Genomic DNA, 22,611 nt, shown 5'->3' with positions numbered 1-22,611 from the left:
GGAAATCTTACAATTTATTAAGACCGCATCCTACGCAATGGATATTTCCTTGCAAGAACTTCTACGAAATGGTCTTTTATTTTTTTTAATTGCGACTTCAATTTCAAAGATATCTGTAATATATTATAGAGATTTATAAGAGATAAACCTACAAGGATATATTTATCTAATGTATTACCGAAATGGTACACTTTATTAAGACCGCCTCCTACGGAATGGACATTTTTAAAGAAAATATAGCTGTTTGCTATACTGTTTTGTCTACTGGCCTTAGTATCTTGTCAAAAGCTCATGTCATTATGTTTAAATACAGAATTAACTTGTTTAATTCTGTGTTCTTTGTCCATTTGCTATACTGTCTTGTCTACTGACCATATTATCTTGTCAAAAGGACATGTCATTATGTTTACACGCAGTTTTAACTTGTTTAAAGCTGTGTTATTTTTTTCTGTTTGCTATACTGTCATGTTTACTAACACACGGAGTTGTGTGGTTGTGTGTTTATCTTTGGTACATGAATGTCTATGGTGTTGCTGTGATTAAGGAACGTAGCATTTCCCTTGTATATTCATCTTTGGTCTACATTTCTCTTCAAGTTCCTCCCCTACCACCCAATTCCTTTTTTACCCTTACCACTCCCCCCCCCCCCACTCTATATATAATTGGCATTAATTTATTTGCCTGTGATATTTTTGATTATGATTTGATTTTTTACTCGCTGCCCAGAGTAGCCCTTCGTTGGACACCTCAGGGTAGAAGGAATAGAGGCCGACCAAAAGAGACCTGGAGGCGAACCAATCAGAAAGACCTAAAAATTCGAGGTCTGACAATGGAGACGGCGCCTCGAGTTGCTGCAGACAGAACCAGATGGAGGTCCCTTGCAGTCGCCTCAAGCACCAGACGACGCTGAAGAGGATTGAGTGAGTGAGTTAGTGAGTGATATTTTTCCATTACAGCTTCTTTTTGTTGTGGGTCACCTTTGCAAATGCATGATGGCTCTGAGGCTATATTTTTGGTGCTCAGTGCTTCCGAGAAATCTACCCTTACCTATTATCTTTTGTTAACTGTATAACCTAATAGGAGACTTACTGATCGTTACAAACTTTTTTGACTAATTTTGAATTTGATTTGAGATGTCCTTTTCTGCAAGTTACAAGATATTGTTTTCCATGATCATCTTTTAGGTCGTCAACAAGTGAAAAAAAATATGAAAGATGTCTACAGCTAAACACGTATATACATGTTTGAACTTTTTGCAGCTGTAAAAGACCTGTATTTTTCAAAATAACAGTCATGATATTTTTTTCAAGTTTACACCTGTAAATAATTACATTGATTTATAGCTGTAGATTTCCAAACTATTGTTAAACAGTACGAATTATGCAATAGAGATACAGCTGTAAAAAACTTACAGCTGTAAAAATGAAAAAGTCACAGCAGTAAAAATACATCAAAGTAACAACTGTAAAAATATTTCAGGTGTTGAAAAGAGGAAATTATCTTAAGAAACGAACGCACATGTGAAAAATGTAAAAAAAATGTTATTCTCTAGAAAGGGAAATGGTAGTGATTACTACAAACATGGCAAAACAAATGAAAAAAATATGAAAGATGTTTACAGTGTAACACTTGCAAAATTAAAATTTAAGAGTAGATACAACATCGAAACTATGCATCAGATCTTGTTTATAAAACTTTTTTTGTCATGAAACATATGCAAATTTTGAAATTTTACATATAAACTTATCCAGCTTCAAATATAGTGTAAATAGTTGATGCATGTACTTATACTTGTCCTTCTACAACTACGCTACATGACAAAACAGTCCATAATGGTTAAAATTCCAGTATTTTAGAAGATGTGATGTCTCTGTGAACTTCAGTTATATCCCGCAAAAATTAATCAAAGATGGCTGATAGTACTCCTGTTTAAGCTCAAAAAAGTTACGGCTGTAATTTTGAGACATGACCATTTTACAGCTGTAACTTTGAACTGTATTTTTGAAAACGGCATGATTTACACCTGTAAATTTAAACTGTATTTCTAGTCATTTTCCACTTACAGGTCTTTTACAGCTGTAATCTTAGAATACAGTGTTACAACTGTAAAACAGTTCCTATTTTCGTACAGGTGATAGATGTGTGCTTTGTTTGATTTGTTACACAGTTCTGCTTATACACATAAGTGTGATGATTCTATGTTGATATAGATACCATCACTTGTAATTGTCCATATTTTCAAACATGAATTTGGGTCAAATACGATTTTCAAGGCTTCGAATGGATGAACTCCGTTCATTCAGGTTCTCATTTATTTCAGTTGTTCCACTGACATTCGGTGCGTTTCTGTCTTCATCGATGATTACTGAACGTTTCGGGCCCGCTCGTAACTAGCATGCACGATGACATTCTCACTGGACTGTCTTCCTTGATGTAGAAATGATTTATTTACGTTTGAAAACGCAGAAGGTGCATGTGGACTTACACAGGAGGCAGGTACTTATGTGCAGTTTTACTCTTTCTGCCTTGTTCTTTAGAAGATCCGTGTATCGCCAGCACGTTCATATTCTGTTGTGGCCGGAAGCAAGGCTTGTGAACAACCACTTTATGCATTTGTGCATGATCCACTGGGGAATTTATTGGGTTGTTACGTCTTTGTTTTTCTCTACATTTAGAGAAACAAACGCATATAAATACTGCAACTGGACAACCTACCACAACGATGCCCAAACCCAACCACAAGCCTACAGACGTGCTGCCTCCTCTGCAAATATCATCAAAATATGAAATATTTCTTTTTTTAAAGTTGTAAATCAACATTTTTTTTTCTATACAGTAAATAAAAGGAATTAAACCAAATATCTTTGGTCCATGGTTTCATTTCACACTGTAGAAAATATTGTAGAATAAATTTCTTTTTACCTTGAAGGGACATGCCTTCACATGTACATTAGAACTTTATAACATTAGAAGATTACAAATCCTAAATCAACCAAATCCAATAAAAATCCATATTATATGAAGAGTTGGATACTATAATCACAGGTAAGTTCCATAGCAAATAAAAAATTATGCCGTCTAAAAATCTGTCAGAAATGACTTAAATTTAGACGCATGCTCTATTAAAGATGCCAGATTATTTTAGACTTGAGACGTTATTGATTCTCTGAATAAAATTAAATAAAACAAAAAAAATGTTCAGATGAAAGTAGAAATTGTGTTAAGATATTGACAGTCTACAACGAATTCTATTGATATACACCTCCGCACTTTAAAAACGCACCACTCAGAAAATGGGTCATAAAATTTTATTTTATATGACAATTCCATTATCTTATGTGATTACATAAATTCATTATCTGGTACACAAACAAGGAAAACTTAACAAAAATCGGTTAACAAAAACTGTTCATTTCGTCCTATTAAACAACACCACCCTCCAAGTCAAAATTCACAGACGACCAGTATGTCAGTATCTAGTATGTCCTCCGAGAGCTGCAACGCATCTTCTCCTCATTGAAGTAACTATGTTGCTAATGTGAATTTTGAAACTGAGGGGTACCAGATATAAACATCTTAAATAAGTAGTTTTTATTTGTAGATCTTTTTCATTTTTGCACATCTTATGGAAGAGATATTGAGATTACTATATTATACAAGAATGAATAAATTGGTCCACTCAGAAAGTGTAATTTGTGTATTTATTAAGTGGTGCGTTTTTAAAGTGCGGAGGTGTACATATGTGTGCAGTTTCCGGTTCATTGAAGTTTACGGAAAGCTTTGTTCTCGCTGAGAAAACAACCGTATTATGAAAACGTAATGGCACTGAAATTGCCGATTGTCTCTTCGGATGCACTAACTTTAAGCCAAGAAATATTGCCCGAAATTGAAATTGCATCAACGTTATGTATAAACAGCTTACCCAGACCCAGTTCCACCAGCACCACCTCCACCTATGCGTCCACTACCTCGCCCACCACTACGCCCTCCGCCACGTCCACCACCACCTCCTCCGCCGCGCCCTCGACATTCGACCAAGTCTAGTAAATAACAAAACAGTTTTTCCTTATAATATCAAAACCATCATTTTACTAACAGCTACTTACTTAGTTAGCTCGCCAAAAATTTACGCCCATGTGTCAGTTATCTAAATATGCAGTGAAAACAATGCGCTTTCAAATAGCATTATAATTTCACCCCTGCCCCCCCCCCCCCCCCCCCCCCCCCCCCAAAAAAAAAAATAAATAAATAAATTTAAAAAAAAACAGAAAAAAAAAAATAAATAAATAAACACAAAAATAAACACAAAAATAAACACAAAAAAAACACGCTAATGGGAAGTTTACTGCTTACGCCTATCGGCTTCCCATTAGGTTTACTACGACGGCACGACAGTGCGATTGCAGATACACGACGAGGATGGAGCGATGACATCATGACGAAAACGGATCTTCATTATCGTACCTTCGCTATTTATCATCGTACCATCACACTGTTGTGTCATCACAGTCGTACTGCCACTGTATTGCATATATCTGATGCGACAACCATAGCAATTGCCCTAACGGTATTTGCATAAACGGCTTCTTTGATACGAAGTATTCATCAGTAACATTTTATTTTCAAATCAAGCTGGCATTTTCAGAGGAGAATATTTTCATTATTTTCATGCAGTCTTTTAGTCTTGGTAGCCTAGTGGTGCAGCGTCCACCTCAGATGCGGGAGGTTGTGGGTTCTCTCCCGGGACGCTGGCCAAGTGATACTAGTAATGTGAAAATGGTATTTGTAGCTTCCTCCTTTGCCGTATACTAAGACGATAGTTGAAGAACTGACCAGCCCGTTTTTAGTATAATGTGACTGGTATCATGTAACGTGCTTACGGCGTGATATTCCTGTGAGGTAGTACCACAAAACTGGGATTTGAACTTAATTCTATAAGCTATCACACACACACGTGTCCCTGACAGCGATGTTTTTAACCAATATAAATGGCTTGAAGAAAGTCGGTAGCGGGTCACCAATGAACCATTACTGCCAATTTTGTTTGGAAATCAGGCTTGTGGTTTGAGAGCGGAAGTTATCCATATAATAATATATGGAAATTAGCCCAGCCTTTCTGACGACTATGTTTCTTAACGCAATAGAATAACTTTAAGGACGGGCCCATCCAGAAAAGATGACTGCTGTGAAATAAACTTTTAAATCGAGCCAACAGTTTCAGAAGAGATTTTCAAAGTGTCCCATGTTTCAACATAAGGAAAACTAGCCCTGCACCCTTGAGGCCATGCGTTTTAATGAAAATGAATTATTTGAAGCCGGAATTTGGTAGAGGGTCACAAATGGCCCATTGCTGTGATATTCATGCGAAATAGGGCCTACGCTTTCTTAGATGAAGCTTTCTAATTATTTTTTTTCCATTTTGTGGCCATGATAACCAAAATTTACCATCCATAAATATCCTTTGAAGTGTTGTTGAAACTGGCATAGTAATTACGGAGAAGTTGCTCTTCTCAAGCAATTGGGGAGTACGGACGCACGCAACCAATGGCCATATCAGCTGACCATGAGAACGAACGAAGTGCTCATGTGAGCTAAATGTTTGCCCAAACTCTGTCTTCAGTTATTCGCTTCAGGCTGTCCAAAATGCATTTTCTCGGCCTTGCATGTTAAATATGTCATATACATTGTTATAATTAACGCGAGTGGATAAAACCATGTTTAATTTATCCTCAATTTCTTTTGATGTGAGTGTGTTTTTTTTTGTTGTTGTTTTTTTTTTTTGATATATTTGATTGAAGTTCCACTACATTCAAAAAAGTATTTCTTATAGACCTTTCAGCACATTTCTGTTAAGTTAGTATGAAAGCGAGCGATATTTCTATACGTTTTCTTAATGATGTGACTTTCAAATGCAATAAAACAACTTTGTCCATAAAATGTACATTATCAACGATAATTTCTGAAGTCATAAATTTTGATACTATGATGAGATATGAGGAACGTACATTTGGTACTTGGAAAGATGAAGTTTTAAACAAAATGCCCGTTAGAAAAGTAGTCAATCAGCCTAAGACAACATATCCCAAATGAAAATCCGGATAAAAGAAGTAAAAAATTAACATTCAGGTTTTGGATAACTTCCATTTTAAGTATTGAGGACAAAGCCCGCACCCTTATCCCAGAAGGGAAAGCTGAGATGCACAGATCACGGGGTCGCGTGTTCAGTCCTTCTCAAACGGAGACGTTAGTAGCCAGGTAAGTATTGGAACAGAATCCAGGAGCACAGGTTCGGTTAACCATCCGTCGTTACATGACCAAGATGCTATTGAAAACCGACCCTAAACCCGAAGCAAAGTACTAGTATTGGAAACACCAACGTGTCAGAATTTCTGCATTTTCATGTTAATTAACACAGAGCTTGAAAAGCATTGAAAAGCTTTGAATAGCACGACTATTAAAACACCTACCTAAAATCAACAAGGCCAGTAACACACATGTAAGAATGATCTTTTTATCAGTATCCATTTTCTAGTAAATTTCTGAATCAAATGAATCTGTGAGCTTTAAATATGATCTAAATCTTGATATTTTGAAATTATTGATTTGATTCGGGACTTTTTGACAATTATTATGCATCTCGCCCCACCTATTTAATGTCGTAATATCAGTGGGGGAATTTCAGCTTATGAGTCAAATAATTCAGTTTTGATAAACAGCGATGAATTTTCCAGTCGAATGATGATATAGAAGGTATGGTCCTTGAAGCGGAAAGTTGTAAACATTGGATGACACAGATGCAAGAAAGAAATGCATGAGCGAATATAGGTTTTAAAGACACTGATTCTGGTATGCAAGGTATGTGCCATGGCCTATGGTCTGCGTATTGGCGTTAAGGGTCAATATACAAGACTGGACCATTGATAGACTTGCTTCTGTTTAGCATAATAAGCTACTGTATGGCTACTGTGCAGTGCATAGATTGCATGTGATATTTTTCACCTTTATAGCAAAACAGTTCCAACCTTTATAACGAGTTTAGAAAGCCTGATTAAATTAGGGCTAAACAAACAAAGTGATAAGATACAACCATATTTTTATGTTTTAAGTAATCAAGTTTTATTACAATTATATCTCATTATTGCTGGATATTTTATAAAAAAAATATAAAAGAAAATGCATCCAGGCATCTTTTAAAAATAATTGATAATTTAGGTATAAATAAATCATGTGTATTTTGAACAATGGTATATGTTAATGGCTTGATTTTATTATACATGTCCATATTTCTTTTTTATTTATTTATAATGCAACTGAACGCTTCTTTAATTTCTATCAAAATCCAGCAATATTCTGTTTTTCTGGTTTAATTTTGTTACTTAGATGTAAAGATCATAATAACTGAATAAAAATACTTGTCATTTTTTTTACTGAGTTTTAAATAAATTAGTCTATTTTCTTTTCTAACACGACCAGCAAATAACCTACATACATGTAGAGCAAAATCTATCGTGGGCTATTCTGCAATAAACCACTCGCGTGCAATGACGTCATCCGATGCAGGTGCGTAGCACGGTCTTAAAATGTAGTTACCATTTTTCTTACACTGTTGATGCTTGTATGTCCTGTTAGAATCGAAATAATAAGTTCCCAAGTGTGATTTATCGTAGAATAACTCGAGATTTTTCGTTTTTATGCAAAACAATATATCACTCAGGCCTACGGCCTTCGTGATATATTTCTACGCAAAAGAACTAAAAACTCGGGTTATTCTACGATAAACCTCGTTTAAGAACTTATTATTTCTAAATTAAATCAAGGTGAACGTTTTCTATAAGGGTGAGAATAATAATGCCTTGATGTAAGAGTTATAATTTCATTGGTCAGGACATAACTCAACATGACTGAGCAATTACAAGTAGTATATTATCAACTAAAATAATTTTGTGTATATCCTGAATAAAAAACTGCATTTCACTCATTGTATATGACAATAAAATGCAAAACACTGGAAATAACCAATTATCTTTACATATTAATAAAATATATGATCCTCTGACATGGACTTCATGTCAAGTTTACAGGGGTTTTATGGACCCTTATCAGACTGGACCAGACCGGATCCTATTATTGGGGATTAAGATGTCTAGCATTTGGGGGGTGGGGTCACTTATATAAGAGATTTTCTTTGCCTTTAAAAGGTAGCAGATCAAATTTTGTAAGAACAATTTGACTATTTTTAACATTTTTAACAATTCAAAAAAAAAATTGAATGAATAAAAAAAATAAAAACAAGTAATATTATACTAGCAAAAGTTCCTTCTAGGGTACATCTATATTAATATATCAAATTATCTTGTAAAATTTTGGTTGCAATGTCTGTTTTAAATAGAATCTGTAAAAAGATCCTTTGAAAGCAAAGAATGCAAGAAGAATAATAGCATACTCTGTTTGAATGAGTCTGTTAAAATTAATGTTTAATATTTAATAAATATCAATATTAATTAAAAATTGGTCATCAGTGTGTGGAACCCAAGGATTGGCCGCCAGGACAAAACCATTCTACCTTACTGACATATATTAGCTATATTTTTTTTCTGTTCAACTTCCTAATGTAGAGATTTGACGTGCTAACACTCTACGTAAATCTCTTGAGTGTGACATCCGAACATCCGATGCGTGATTTTGTTGCGCACATTGAGAGGATTGCAATGGAGTTTGTGTTCACATATTGATCATGCATTCGAAGGTAACGACGTATGTTAACCATTGTGACAAACAAGATGTTTAGCATGTTTCAACACCGCCATTAGTCCATCCTCAGAATTAGTAATATAAAACCCGCTGAGAGCGTTCAGCCAGAGAGTCGCCTCAATTAGAAAAAATAATTTTAAGGTCACAGGTTACTACTAAGGAGTTTGACAGGCCATATTGTAATGACAACAACTTGCGAGGTCAATTGCTCACTCAAGTGTGACTTACCAATTCTAAGTGTTCCTTCTCAAGGAACAATAATCGTCCTTAAAAGTGATACTAATTTCGATTCTTACAATTTTTTTCTATTTATTGATTCCATATAATTTAATTATTTTCCGTTGCTGAAGATTGGTTGCTATATCGTATTATCAATGTATGCTTTATACTTCTGAAAATGAAAGAAGCATGTAAGAAATGATTTTGTTCGAAGTGCATGCGATAGGAAATCACACTAGTGATTCACGTCTGATTTGCCGATCCTATAAGTCCGAAAACAATTCATTTCTTATATTTACAATATATTTTCTTTCCTAGTTTGTAAACTAGGTTATATTATAAATTGCACATATTTTGTTGCGTTTAACATTTAAATCAGCTTCCCGGCCATTCCGGCTGTTCACCAGACGGATCATCTGCGAAGTCATCTAAGGAACGCAAACGTTGTCAAACAGCGAACCGTCATCACTAAACAGTGTTGTCGTAACTTTGGTGCCTTTCCTTTTGTTGCTCATACCAAATGAACGTCCGATATTTTAAAGAAGAAAAATATGACTAATGTAAATTGTTTTGATGATGTTTTGATATGGGCCAAGGGCATGTCCTTGCTTTTTAATTCGGTTACATGTAATATTTAGCGACACTGAGGCGGTATGTACCTTTGTTGGAATGGGTCCTTTTCCCAAGCTTCTGCTTTTAGTTGTAAATGGGTTATGTATATGGCGGCTGATTTACGACAGTTCGGCTGACAACTCTGGTAGGGATTTTCAATGAGTGTCATGTTATGCCTTATTCACTGAAATTTGCTTAAGATACAGCTACACTGATAATTGCATCTGCTAATAATTGCATGTAAAAGTTCAAGTGAAGAGCTTTCCATAGATGTATATTATTTTTTATGTATGTGAAACTAAACTATCCACTTCTGAAGCGTTATGCTGAAGCAAAATAAAATTCAGTACTTTTTAATGGAGAAATATACTAATAACCATAAAAAGTAAACAGTTACAGTATGTGATTTACTATGTATGACACTAAATAGCTCAAAATTCTTTTCGAAATCAAGTTTGATTATTTAATATAAGCTTGTATATTGTGTGAAGTTGTAGTGGAAAATGTGAGTAAATACCCGTGTTATGTTTTTTTGTTTTTGTTTTTATCTTTTTTCGGGTTGTGTTACGTAGGTCATTTAATTTTTAAATGAAACTTTAAGTGATTCTGTACACATAATATTGTTTAGTTTATCACAGTAAGCATATGATATTCTGTTTCCGTAGCGCGTATTTATTTACTAAATCATAAACACACATCTAATATAGCATAATCAACTGTTTACTATACACTGTTTCATATCCACAATTGGTATTACATCAGAAACTTTTCACGAAAATATGAATGCAGTTTATAAATAGCAGTTGATTCAGAGGAGAAAATCTGTTTAAAAATGGAGTTACAATTAGCTACGGAACTACCAGACTACGGACAGCAAAAAATGGAGTTACAATTAGCTACGGAACTACCAGGCTACGGACAGCAAATATCAGCCCGTAACTTTTACACTACAATATTTGTGAATGCCGACTTCGTAGATTATTTACCAGTTGAGTACACTTAATCGCACAATTAACGTATGGTGGAATCACTGAAAAGAAGTTATTTCCAATTATTTGGATTCGCTGGTCAACAAATATTTGACAGTCGAATGTTGATGCTTTTGAAAGTTTTGGTATATTGCAGTAATTTAATGAACTAGTAATTCCTATGCTGTCAAATAATCTGTATAAACTAATATTCTATCTTTAAGGTATTGTTTAATCATATTTTAATTGACGTCCAATGCTTTGAAGTAACTAGGACTCTCGCAATCCCCAGTGTCTGTCATAATGATGTTCACACGAAGCATCGTCACATAGATCAAATGACTTTATTTATAAGTGAATGTAACATCACCATTGGTGACCATCTTAAGGTATATATAGTTTAATGCTATTCTTACATTGGTTATGGAGGAAGTTCTCAGTACGAGAACAGTGCTCGATCTTCATACCAGTACCCGCGTTATAGTAAAATTGGTCATTTGTTTCTTTTCACGTTACTGTGGCAATTCCTCGCAACGATTACGTCCTTTAGTACCTATAGCAAATGATCTGAAAGAATAGATTCTTATAACTTTAGCCCTAAATATAAGACCTGACGTAACTCATATCACTATAAGTTCATTTTAATTGATATTTCATATTTCTTATTTTCCATGTTATGTGAGGACGTCGAATAATGCGCAGTATAACTCATATCGACAATTGTTTCTCGGAACCAGCGTTTGTTTAATCAGCTATTTACAGACCGGGGTCATAATCTATAACGAAACGGTCAAGTGTTGAATTACGAAAAAGTTCCATTCATACAGACATTTCATTCATAGGGGCAAATTAATTTACCATCATTATGTAATATTTTCTAATATTATTTTTAAAGTATTTACCGTTTGAAAAATGAAACATTATTATAACATGTTAAAGCAAATAGATTTATTGAAACAGGTAAGTTTAACAATCTTTATACAACTTTATGGCAAAACTGATCAACGTGGCGAACTATTTGAATTGCGGATGAAATTATATTTTGTGTTGTCAGTCTCAGCACCTTTAAACTTTTGTTGAACTTTGTGGAATCTCGATTTATGGTTATAATATTCTGGCGAATAAATCGCCAGCCTAAACATGAAATATGATTAGATCAATATGTAATGAAATCTGTAAAAAGACCTTTTGGCAACCAAGAAGAATAAAAGCAGGATTGGTTTGATTGAGTCTGTTTTTCAGCTTTCTTGAGACACTAAAATGTCTTTATATTGGTTAACATACACAAACATGATATGAAAAACGCAACAAGTATGAAGTATGATGCATGATTTCACGAAGAACTATGCACGACTAATGACACGAAACTCAGTTATTGCGACAGTTATTAACAGGCAGAGTACCAGTTTGTCGTTTAGAACTCTATGTATGTATTACTGCGTCATTAGATTTGAGCTATTGACATTTCTTGTAGATATATATGACAATAAAAATGCCCGCTACTAGCGCGAATATTCCTCCAAATATGGCCACATACATCCACCATGGGCCTCCTCCACCTGAACTGCCACCAGAACTGAAAAATATAAGAATGTCTTTTTCGTGTTCACGTGTTTAAATAAAATTTATCAAGAAAGATGTAAACGTTTTATTTTGATAAACAATTCAGACTGAAGTCAATTCTCAAAACTTTTAGAAAGTTTTACTCAAATTATCACGTTTTGAACTTTTTGACATATTGATTGTTATATCACTGAAGGATATACTCTATGTTTAAACAGGCATAGACCTTTATGTACATGCTCAACATTCCGCAAGTGACAAAAAATAGAATAAAATATTTCACGTAGATTGCTACGTGGCTGATCAGTTTCAGAAACTTTAAAAAAAAATTGTTCAAAAGACTTGTATCTGACGGTTTTAAGTTTCAAAACTTTTAAAAACAAACATTTTCACTTTCTTAACTTTTTGACATAAAAATTCTTTTATCACTGAAGAATATAGTCCATGTTTGAATTTGCTTTAACCTTTAACATTCCGCACAGGATTTTACAACATTGATATTGATTTCATGTCTTGTTTTATGTATCTTTAAGATGTAAGCTGTATTTACATAGCATGGTATAACTGTAAGTGATACAAAAAGTAGAATAAAATTTCACGTAGATTGCAACTTGATTGATCGGTCTCAGAAATGACTTCTTTTTAAAAAAAAAAAAAAAAGAACTTGTTTAAAAGACTTATATCTGACGGTTTATCGTTCAGATTTAGATAAACCCACGTTTTTAAATCATTTCCATTGTTTGTTACTACTCGTAAAACATAAAAAAATTAAATGACGCGAAAAAAATCAGCAATCCTTTCTATTTTACATACGATATTAGAGAACCAAGAGAATAGAGTTTTTCGATAAAATTCAAAATTGACTTTGTTAACTTTAGATGCTGTAGCATAACAATTGATATTCATTTCAATAATTGTATGTATTTCTAAACGTCTGCAAACCATCGTTGACTACTACAGCTTGTGACTGATGAAAATATTTTCATTCAAAAGAATGGGGAATAGAAATGTGTCAGAAATTTGAGGTTTATCATTTGATTTTATGTTTAATAGTTTTTGTACTGATTAATTGCCTAAGACGACGAGTTCTTCCTAAAAATTAGTTTAAACGAAATATCAACTCAGACAATGTTTAAATGTACGATTTTATTCTTCTCTGGTGATAATTTATTACACTTCAATCTAATTAATCTGAAATCAATATCTTTGACAATTTTACAGTCAACTGATGACGCTGGGATGAGTTACAGTACGAAATACATACGCTCTATATCCGCCCCCTCCTCTGTATCGACCCCCACCACGACCTCCGCGACCTTCAACTTGGTATTCTGAATTGGAAATAAATCACAATAAATGGTTAAATTAATTATCATAATATGTAGAACTATTTTTCATTTTTCATAGAAAATCGAGGAAACAATATAATATATTTGTTAAGGTCAGTTATTGCTCCGCAACATCGTGTTCGAAACGCGACATGGATCTAATTTGTCGTGTCATGAGGCCATGCTGCACACATGCTTGTCTTTTTTTTTGTCTCGTAAAGACGGATATCTCGAATTTCTTTCACCTTCATATTTAATTATTGGCCAACATAGAACACATTAGTTTGCTAGGGTCACTTTTGTCATGATCAGCGCTCAATATTGGTCGGACCCATGCAGTGTATTGGAAGAAAAGGTAAATTAAAAACATTTGTAAAGTTGTTTTTTCATATTTTTATCTATAAGGTCTTAGACATATGTGGTATAACTAATAGATATGAATGCATCATGTCTAGATCTATAATTTTAACAACATAAAACGACGTTTTGATGTATGCTAAAAATGCCAAATTTCTTTTATCAGAAAAAAAGCAGCAACAAAAACAAAACAAACAATCAACAATATACATCTACGAGTAATTCATGTGCCTTATACTTCAAAAAATATCCGTATGGAGATATATTCTTGTATTGATCTTTTATAATTACTATTAAAAATTGTGTAAAAGTCACATTTATAATTATCAGCGGTGTACCAATTTTAAGTTCAGTCATTTTACATTGTCCTACTGTAAAAGCACATATTTTCGCTGGGTCAAAATTTCGCGAATTTTTAATTTTGAGAAAGTTCGCGACGTTTAATATTCGCGAAATTATATAGATTATGCTAGATTAATTTTCATTTTAAATGCCAATCTACAATTGTACATGTATAACAAACAAATACTAATGTGCCTCATATCTAAGATAAACTTTGCCTGACCTTACATGAACTTATCTTAATTGACAACTGGAAGTCAGTGATGTAACCATGGACTGGAATACCTTATCATTGACAGATCTTATATAATCTAAATGGCCAGTGTGAAGGGATAGAGGATGAATAAGAACTGCTTGATCATTGATAATTCATCCGCATTGTTCATGAATGGGACTATTTTGTGTAGCACAAGAACATCCTTTGGATGTGATTTGGAATCAAATAAAGATGCTACATGATTGTCAGAAATACACTTAACTTTGGTAGAGGGATAAACCCGCAACCAAAAACGTTTTTAAACCAATTTATGATTTTATCTTTAACGATCTTAAGCAATACTGTCTACGAAAATATCAAAACCACATATTTTTCACTTTATTTGAAGTCTTAAGATTTTGAAATACCAAGAAATACCGTTAATTTTGCTAAATGGGGGATTGTCTGTATGTTTACATTGTAAAACTGGGGTATTTACCCATATAATATGAAACACGTTAACAAAAATATACATGTATACAATATTGAATGCCTGTGATGGTTAAGTGTATGTTTCAGTTATCAATTATTTTCTCTACAATCATTTCAGGAGAGAGGTACATTGTATACTAGTTTATCAATAAAGACAGCAAAGAGTTATAATTCCTTCATGATTTGTTTCATTTTTTTTCGGGCGGGGGGGGGGGGGGGGGGGGGGGTGGAGGTGAGGAGGTAGTCGCAGAATCACAACAATAACATTTAGGTCAGTTAGCGACTTTTCAAGATTCCAGGCTCTACGTTTTTTAAATTGACTTAAGAATGTTAATTCTTTTCTTAAGCAATTAAGATACTTAAGTAAATTAACTAACGCAAGTATTTTCGTGAAATTGGGGTAGATGAGCACCTGCATAGAATGACCGGCCAACTGGATTGCTTCCTCAATTTCTACACATCAAAGCGAGGTTTCCAACCTTCACTGGCGGGTGAGAGATTGGTGTCAGAGCTTTAATTTGTGAACGAGAAGGAAGCAAAAACAACACAAAATGGAAATAAATGTATATAAAAATTACATTCAAATATTATTAAGTATTAATTTAATCTTTGTTGCTTTTGGATGATAAGAAAGCCAAATCATTGAATATCAAATGAGAAGGAAGGAAAAACGTAAATTGCTTTAAATATATGTAAACAAAACATAAAAATGTATATTTTGTTTTTAAAACATACCACTTTAACATGATTATTCAACCGGGTAGTGTTTATTAAGTTAGACGCGGACGATAACTAATACATATCTTATATCACTTATAGTGTACTTAACTGCCTTACACCATGTGGGTTATAATAATGATTAAATAAGTAATAACAGTGTATTAAACAATTATCCTGAAAAATTTGTCCGCGTATTATTTTCATTACCAAATCCTTGAATATCACTGTTAAAGTTTGAACAAAAAGCTATAGAATAACCTTAAAGTCTGTGTTAAACAATTCAGCAGGGGACCTGGGTCTCACACGAGACCTTTCATTTTAATACGGTTTTCAAATTTGCTAGATATTTCAAAATCTCGTCATGCATGAAAATGTTCTGGGCCGTACGTGAACAACTGTAATCACACATATAAATAGCGCTACAGAATAATAGACCAACCATGATATCTTAAGTTGGAAATTGATCTTTGACATACGGGTATGGTTGTCGCATTTAGCCATCGTCTTGACATGGCATGCCATTGGTAAAAAATGAATTTTCAATCCCAGTTCGGGGTCGGACACAATTTTCTAAATTCCGAATTTAAACCTCAAAATATACAAAAAACAAACACACCAACACGGTATAACCCTCATTACGAATGACGGCATCATACAAGAATACAATATCGATATACAGGTTGGATAGTCACACGTAAAGCATGTTATACCAGTAGACGTTACAAACCGGCCTCAGTGTGAACGTTTTATTACACACAAATTAATAATAATCAACGAATGCCATTTTAAATTTAATATCTTCTTTAAATATTACATACATTGTAGTAATAGTGCAATAACTGTTATAAAAACGAACAAGTGTATTAAACCAATTCGTGATCCCATTTCGAACAATTTAAGCAGACCACTCTATTTTGGGTATTTGATAAAACTTTAGAGCTTTCTTTTTTTTTATCTAAATGTTCACTACATATTTTGAAATGCACCAACGGAAAGGTGGTATGCACTGTATTGTGTGATTTCGAAATCAGGGTATTGGCACACGTTCACAAAGTATATCAATAGTTTATTATACTAGTTTAATTTTAAATCGTCAGTGTTTAATATTTGAAATATAGATAAAACTGATTTTACCCATATTATGTTCAAGTGGTAGCATGTTCATGATAAAATCAATTTACAAATTTTAATATCTATTGTAAATAAATATAAAGGTCTCTTATTCTTAAGCTCTATATAAGGCAGTTCATTTTTATTATTTTGACAGATTTTGTTTGTCAACAACATCAAGTTATCGGGTTTGAATCACTACAAATATAGATGGGTAACATACCTGTAACTGGTAAAGAAACTAATTGTGGTTTACGGATAATCACTTTTACAATGATATTTCTGTTCGCTGTTGTAGTGAGAAAAGATGGCATGGTATACAGTACATAATATAATGTTGGGCAAAGTCAGTCTAAAACTAGAAAGAAAGAGACTTAAATAATATAGTATAGTGCTTTTTGCTACTGACTTTGAAAACAAAGTTACATCCATGTCCTGTTTTAATATTCATATAATGAGGAGGACGCAATGAAACACTTGAGGACGCAGAGAAACTCTTGATGATGCATAATACATGGAAAAAACTTTAACAAAAGGAATTTTATATTTTAGATGAAAAGGTCAATATTTCTTTTTAATTCGCTGATTAATGTGAAAAGAGGGCATTATATACAGTACATGTACACTACTATACTGGGCAAAGTCAGTCTAAAATTAGAAAGAAGATAATAAAATTATATCGCTTTTAGTTATTGACTTTGACAACAAAGTTACATGCCTTTCCTGTTTTATGTGGAAGAGTTAATATTGGTACAATGAGGAGAACGCAGTGAAACACTTAACAATGCATTATATATGGAAAAAACTTCCACAAAAGGAATCTTATATTTTAGGGAAAAAAGATTGATATTACTTTTTAATTAATAAATGACTCAATAACCAGGGAGAATTTTTTTCAAAATATATCACGTTTTCCTTTGACGTTTGGATACCGTTTTATTTTAGTGGTAAGTGAAACAAAAGATTAAGAATTGTCACACAAAATAAACATAAAATTCTTTACAAAACTAAAAATACGACATATAAATAAGTAGTCGATGTGTGTGGGTGGAAGGGTGGGAGAGCGATTGTGTGCATGTGTGTCTGTTTAGGCTAAACGTATTTTTCGACACGTATTTAGCCGTGTTAACGAAAATGGCTTATTGTAGTTGTGTGCACATTACCCAGCTTCATGGTGCTGCCTCACTAGAATATGTTTCCTTTGACACGTGATCTGATACGGGCCTACCACTCCTAGAACAATCCTCTAAAGTAATGCTGAGCGCCATTCGAGGAAACTACTTGTTCCGATTTTCACGTCACGGGCATTCTATCGCAAGCTAATTAAGATGGACGAAATAAAAAAAAATTAGTATGTTACTTAAGATGTTTCGTACAAACAGAAATTTTTCTCATCCTAGAAGTTATACAGCTTATTATTAAAGCAAACATGTTTATCAAACCAATTCGTAAACCTACCTCTAACATATTTTGTGTATCCAATGTTATTGGTTGATAAGGAAATCTGGAAATACCCTCAGTTTTATCGCTTACATACTTTCCAGTTTTGTAGGGATTGTCCGTATTTATGATATTTGTGTTTGAAACTATAAAACTTTTGTTTACATTTTAAAATTGTGCTGAATATTTGCAAATCTATCAATAGGTTCATGGGAAGAAGCCATTTACAGGTTGCTTTCTGTTCTGTCGGCCCCAACAAGGAGTCAAGCGGATATTAATTGATCAAACGTTAAAGGTCCATAAAAGAACGCTACCGACTAAGTTCGATGAAGACTATAAGATTCTTTCACTGGGTGTAGGTGTAGATGGAAATATCCGGCCTCGAGGGTAACTGTTTAGGCGGTAACGAGGCTCCCAGCCGAGTTACCGCCTAAACAGTTACCCGAGAGCCGGATATTTCCATCTGCACCTATAACCAGAGACAGAATCTTTTTCTTGCATGCCGATTTCAAGAAATAATAATAAAAATAAAATCAATCAAACGGCTTTCTTTTCAGAACTATTTCTTATGGCAGTGTATTAAAACAAAGCGCGGGAAACCAACGTGCGTAAACAGGAAAGACGTCATGACGCTTCAAAACAAACAACAATGTTTAGTTCCGGTTTGGTTTTATCAGTTACAGCATAACGTTATGAATTTTTGATAAAATAACGTGATTTGAATCGAGAAATATACTATCAGGGACCAATAGGAACTGTCAAGGTATTGAATTTTTATTCCGTTTTTGAAATAAAATATAAATTACTACATAAATCTTCTACATATATGTAGTTCGTTATACGTCATTTACAGCACGAGAGTCCGGGGTGTAAGATGGATTTTTCCAGCACCGGTAAAGATACAAGAAATCCCCGTCTGGTATGCAAGAAACGCTAGTAAATGAGACGTCGTTTGAAGGATTATTTTCTTTTTTTAGCCCAGACAACTCATAACAAGATCAAGTGAAACTATTTAAACACGCATGAGGAAGGCCTATAAAAGGATGCGACAGACAAGGTCCGATGATGTTATATCAAGCGGCTCGGTAGAAGAAGTCGTTAAACGGTTTTAACTACATTGTATGTTTAGCCCTGTCGGCCTCTAAATATGTCATAGTTGATCGGTCTGGAGTACGTTTTTAATCCCTCCGCCTGCAAAAGGCAGACAAAATAACAGTTAGAGACATTAGAAATGACACCGAAATTTACACCGTGTCAGTGACTTCATTTGATGTACACCGTCGTAAGAATACATTTGTGGATGCCTTAAAACTGTATTTTTGTACTTGCAACATGTATAAGTGGCATGGACGGCTCCTTGTATTTTCATTAACTGTCTATGAACAGGCTTAACCAAATCGAGCTTGCAACATGTTCCTTTATGTCGTGTTGTGAAACCTGTGCTTTTCTACCTTTTGGGTCTTCACAATTTCAAAGAACTGCTTCCTAGGAAACAACAACCCGAGAGATCTTAAATACAGAGATGACACTGTATAAGTTTGTATGTGGAATTTTACGTCGCACCGACACAATTTTAGGTCATACAGCGACTTTACAGCTTTGGAGAAAGACAACAGGTGCCCTTCCGTGCATTATTTCATCACGGGTGGTCACCTTGGTAGAACCACCAACCTTCCGTATACCGGCTAGATGGCTTCCTCACATGAAGAATTCGACGGCCTGACTGAGGCTGTGGTAAGTGATTTGAAGTCAACGACCTTAACCACTCGGCAACGGCCCCCAACACTGTATAAGCTTACTATAGTACATATATACGATTGTAACAAAATTATTAGATTATTCTTATAATTTTGTTGTTTTTATTTTAAATGCGCAGAAAGCATTCAGATGTATGACCCACAGTTGTCAACTGTCATGTTTACTAATTAAAGGACCATAAAAGACATGTTATCATATATTTTGACAGGCGGGAGAAAGAAAAGATAAACAAATTAATTAAAAAGCCGAGAAAAATGCTCGGAATGCTGATTCACTAGTAAGGTGTCTTTTATGGTCACAGAAGGTCAGTTATATAAAATAATTTCTAATAATAGTAACTTTAGACAGGATGATTGACATGTTTTGTATATATGTATTAATTATGATAAAATTAGCTCGTAATGAGGAGCTGGCCAAATAGTATATAAGGCCAGTGACTTAGCGTTACAAGAAGGAGTTTTCGATCGGACGTTGAGCCGGTGACATGGCTCTTCGGAGCAGTCATGAGAGTGGTCCGTCGCACGGAAGATGTTTATGTTAAAATTGTTATATTGAACATGGTTAATCTTTGTCGTAAATGTTGAAGAAATAAATAGAAAACATATGCAATAAAATTATAGAAACTATAGACTGGTTCTCGACTTTAATTTATACGGCGGCTACGCTACAACGATATTATTTCAAACAGTATTACTGATTCTATTAGCTGTTTGATTCTTGAAAAACAATTGGATATATTAGTAAGGATTAAAACAACAGAACCTGAAAAGGATTACAATACATAGGCTATGGAAAAAAAACAAACATGTTTTAATAAACTACATTTAAACTTTAAAATGTCTACTTTATAGTATAGTGGTGAATCATCAAAAGAAAGAGAAACATCATATTGTAAGCCAAGACAAATTACCCTGTTTGGATTTTTTAATCCGTCAATACGTTTCTTTATACGCTCGATAAATACTTTTCATGGTAATTCGGACCAAAAAAAACACAATGTAAATCTATCAAAAGAAATATGATAATAAAATGAACTGAAATATCTTATCAATAATATCCAACATCGCGAGTTGATTTTCTCAGATTATTAAGGAAAATGTACCGTAAAATATGGCTATGCATCTAGAAGTTATTGCTCCGAGAATACAAAACTTAGTTCCAAGCGCAGTCTCAGATCGAAAACATCTGTCGGGTCTGTTTTTCGATCAATGACAAGCTGCATTGTGTGATTGAAAATGCCTACATTTAATTAAATAACTGTTTTAATGTTGTTGTTAAGCAACGTAGGAAATTCTAAAACGTTTGACAAATAATGCTTATTAGCATCTTCTTTAAAACCCAGTTTTATAATTTAAAACAACCGAAAGATACTGCTTTGAATAAGGTGGAGATAGTTGAAATATAACCGTTTTCAAAGAGAACGGTAAAGTTAAATACAGTAAATTAGTTAGTTGTATTTTTAAGAAATCTACTAAATTTTGATTAAGTCAGCATGTAAAACACTAGACGAGAAAGGGTTTTGGCAGCTTTTTTTTTTATTGAACTTTAAGAACACACAGCTTCGTGCATTTAATAATGCGCGCGACACATGGTCGTATTAAGGTGTACGATTGTGCCAAGTTATTAGAATATCCAACTGTATATGGCAAAGTTATTGGCCGAACAAATGGTTGAGACTAACGGACTTACTGGAGGACGAGATGCAACCTATAATCCCCGAATTTCAAACGTTTTGAAACAAAATATCGAACTAATCAAAACAAATCGGATAAAGGCCTTCTTAAGAATTTCATCAGACGTGTCAGAAACAATATATAAAATATAATGACAACATTTGTTATTCTTAATTTGGATATGAACAGCAAATTCATGCAAATTGTTTCAAACAAAATATTGGGTATGAATAAAACTTTAGCCATGAATCAAAAGGATCAAAGATTCATCTATACCTTAAAAACTGATGACAGTCTTGCAAAATAAATAGAAGGTTTGAAAAGAACTGACGAATTTCAAAATTACACATAAAGAGAAATTACCTTGTTTTGATATTTAATAAATCCGGGCGATTCTTAATTATTTCTGATAAATGCTTTGATCAAAGAAACACAATGTAATTCTATCTAAAGTAAAGTGATAATGGAATGACCCGAAATATTTTAATGATTATATCCAACATTGCAATGTAATTTTCTCATTGAAACGAATAAAGAGAAGTCACCGTTGCGTTAAATATGTAGCTCTGCATATAGAAGTCCTTGTAAAACTTAGTTCAGTCTCTAGCTTCAAATCCCAAGCATCTGATTGGTCGATTTGAGCTCCACTTGGAAATCAACAAATGAAAAAGCTACATTCTGAGACTGGTCTCCAAACTAAACTTTATACACTTTGACACAGTTTCAAAGTAAGACCCAGTCAAACCGAGTCAGCTATTTCTTTTTAGTTTCGCTTGTTTGCGAAATATGCTCCCAAAGGATATTCTTCTTTTTTTATTATATCTAATTGCTTCTGTTAGAAGTCGTTTAAAACGATAGATAGATAGATATCTTTTATTCCCCCAATAATGGAGAGTACAACATAATTATATACAAGTATATGTACAATAATACAAAATGTCAGTAATTAATACAGCACTTACAAATACAGTTACAAACTAGCATAACATTTAAATGTAATTACTTAGCTCTAACAAAAACACACATATAGTTGGACTTACATTTAGATAACATATATCTCGAAAGTATCGAAAGGCATAAAT

At 33.7% G+C, this 22,611-nt stretch overlaps 1 protein-coding gene and 2 long non-coding RNA genes across 3 annotated transcripts; 1 reads left to right on the top strand and 2 right to left on the bottom strand.

Moving 5' to 3' along the window:
• Window positions 1-1,360: 1,360 nt before the first annotated feature.
• Window positions 1,361-6,614, bottom strand: LOC123539898 (leucine-rich repeat and calponin homology domain-containing protein 2-like). Its single transcript, XM_045324685.2, has 3 exons — window positions 6,468-6,614; window positions 3,923-4,040; window positions 1,361-2,764 (listed from the first exon to the last, which is right to left on the bottom strand). The coding sequence occupies exons 1-3, from the start codon at window positions 6,523-6,525 to the stop codon at window positions 2,482-2,484; spliced, it is 459 nt and encodes a 152-aa protein (XP_045180620.2). The 5' UTR covers window positions 6,526-6,614; the 3' UTR covers window positions 1,361-2,481.
• A 4,935-nt stretch (window positions 6,615-11,549) lies between these two features.
• LOC128557884 (uncharacterized) lies at window positions 11,550-16,513 on the bottom strand. Its single transcript, XR_008371463.1, has 3 exons — window positions 16,367-16,513; window positions 13,378-13,444; window positions 11,550-12,126 (listed from the first exon to the last, which is right to left on the bottom strand). It is a non-coding gene; the product is annotated as an uncharacterized LOC128557884 (long non-coding RNA).
• Window positions 16,514-18,118: 1,605 nt separating this feature from the next.
• LOC128557885 (uncharacterized) lies at window positions 18,119-20,484 on the top strand. The gene is made up of 2 exons (XR_008371464.1): window positions 18,119-18,861; window positions 19,076-20,484. It is a non-coding gene; the product is annotated as an uncharacterized LOC128557885 (long non-coding RNA).
• Window positions 20,485-22,611: the final 2,127 nt, after the last annotated feature.

This window comes from Mercenaria mercenaria, chromosome 1, assembly GCF_021730395.1.
Source record: "Mercenaria mercenaria strain notata chromosome 1, MADL_Memer_1, whole genome shotgun sequence".
Taxonomy (NCBI): Eukaryota; Metazoa; Mollusca; class Bivalvia; order Venerida; family Veneridae; genus Mercenaria; species Mercenaria mercenaria.
This window is presented reverse-complemented; position numbering and strand designations above follow the sequence as displayed.

Excerpts from the sequence above, each read along its gene's own strand:
- LOC123539898 (XM_045324685.2), bottom strand. The coding sequence starts at position 6,525 with ATGGATACTGATAAAAAGATCATTCTTACATGTGTGTTACTGGCCTTG. Across the intron at positions 4,041-6,467 it reads ACTGGCCTTGTTGATTTTAG|ACTTGGTCGAATGTCGAGGG; the intron begins GTAGGTGTTTTA and ends GTTATTTACTAG. Across the intron at positions 2,765-3,922 it reads GCTGGTGGAACTGGGTCTGG|AGGAGGCAGCACGTCTGTAG; the intron begins GTAAGCTGTTTA and ends TGATATTTGCAG.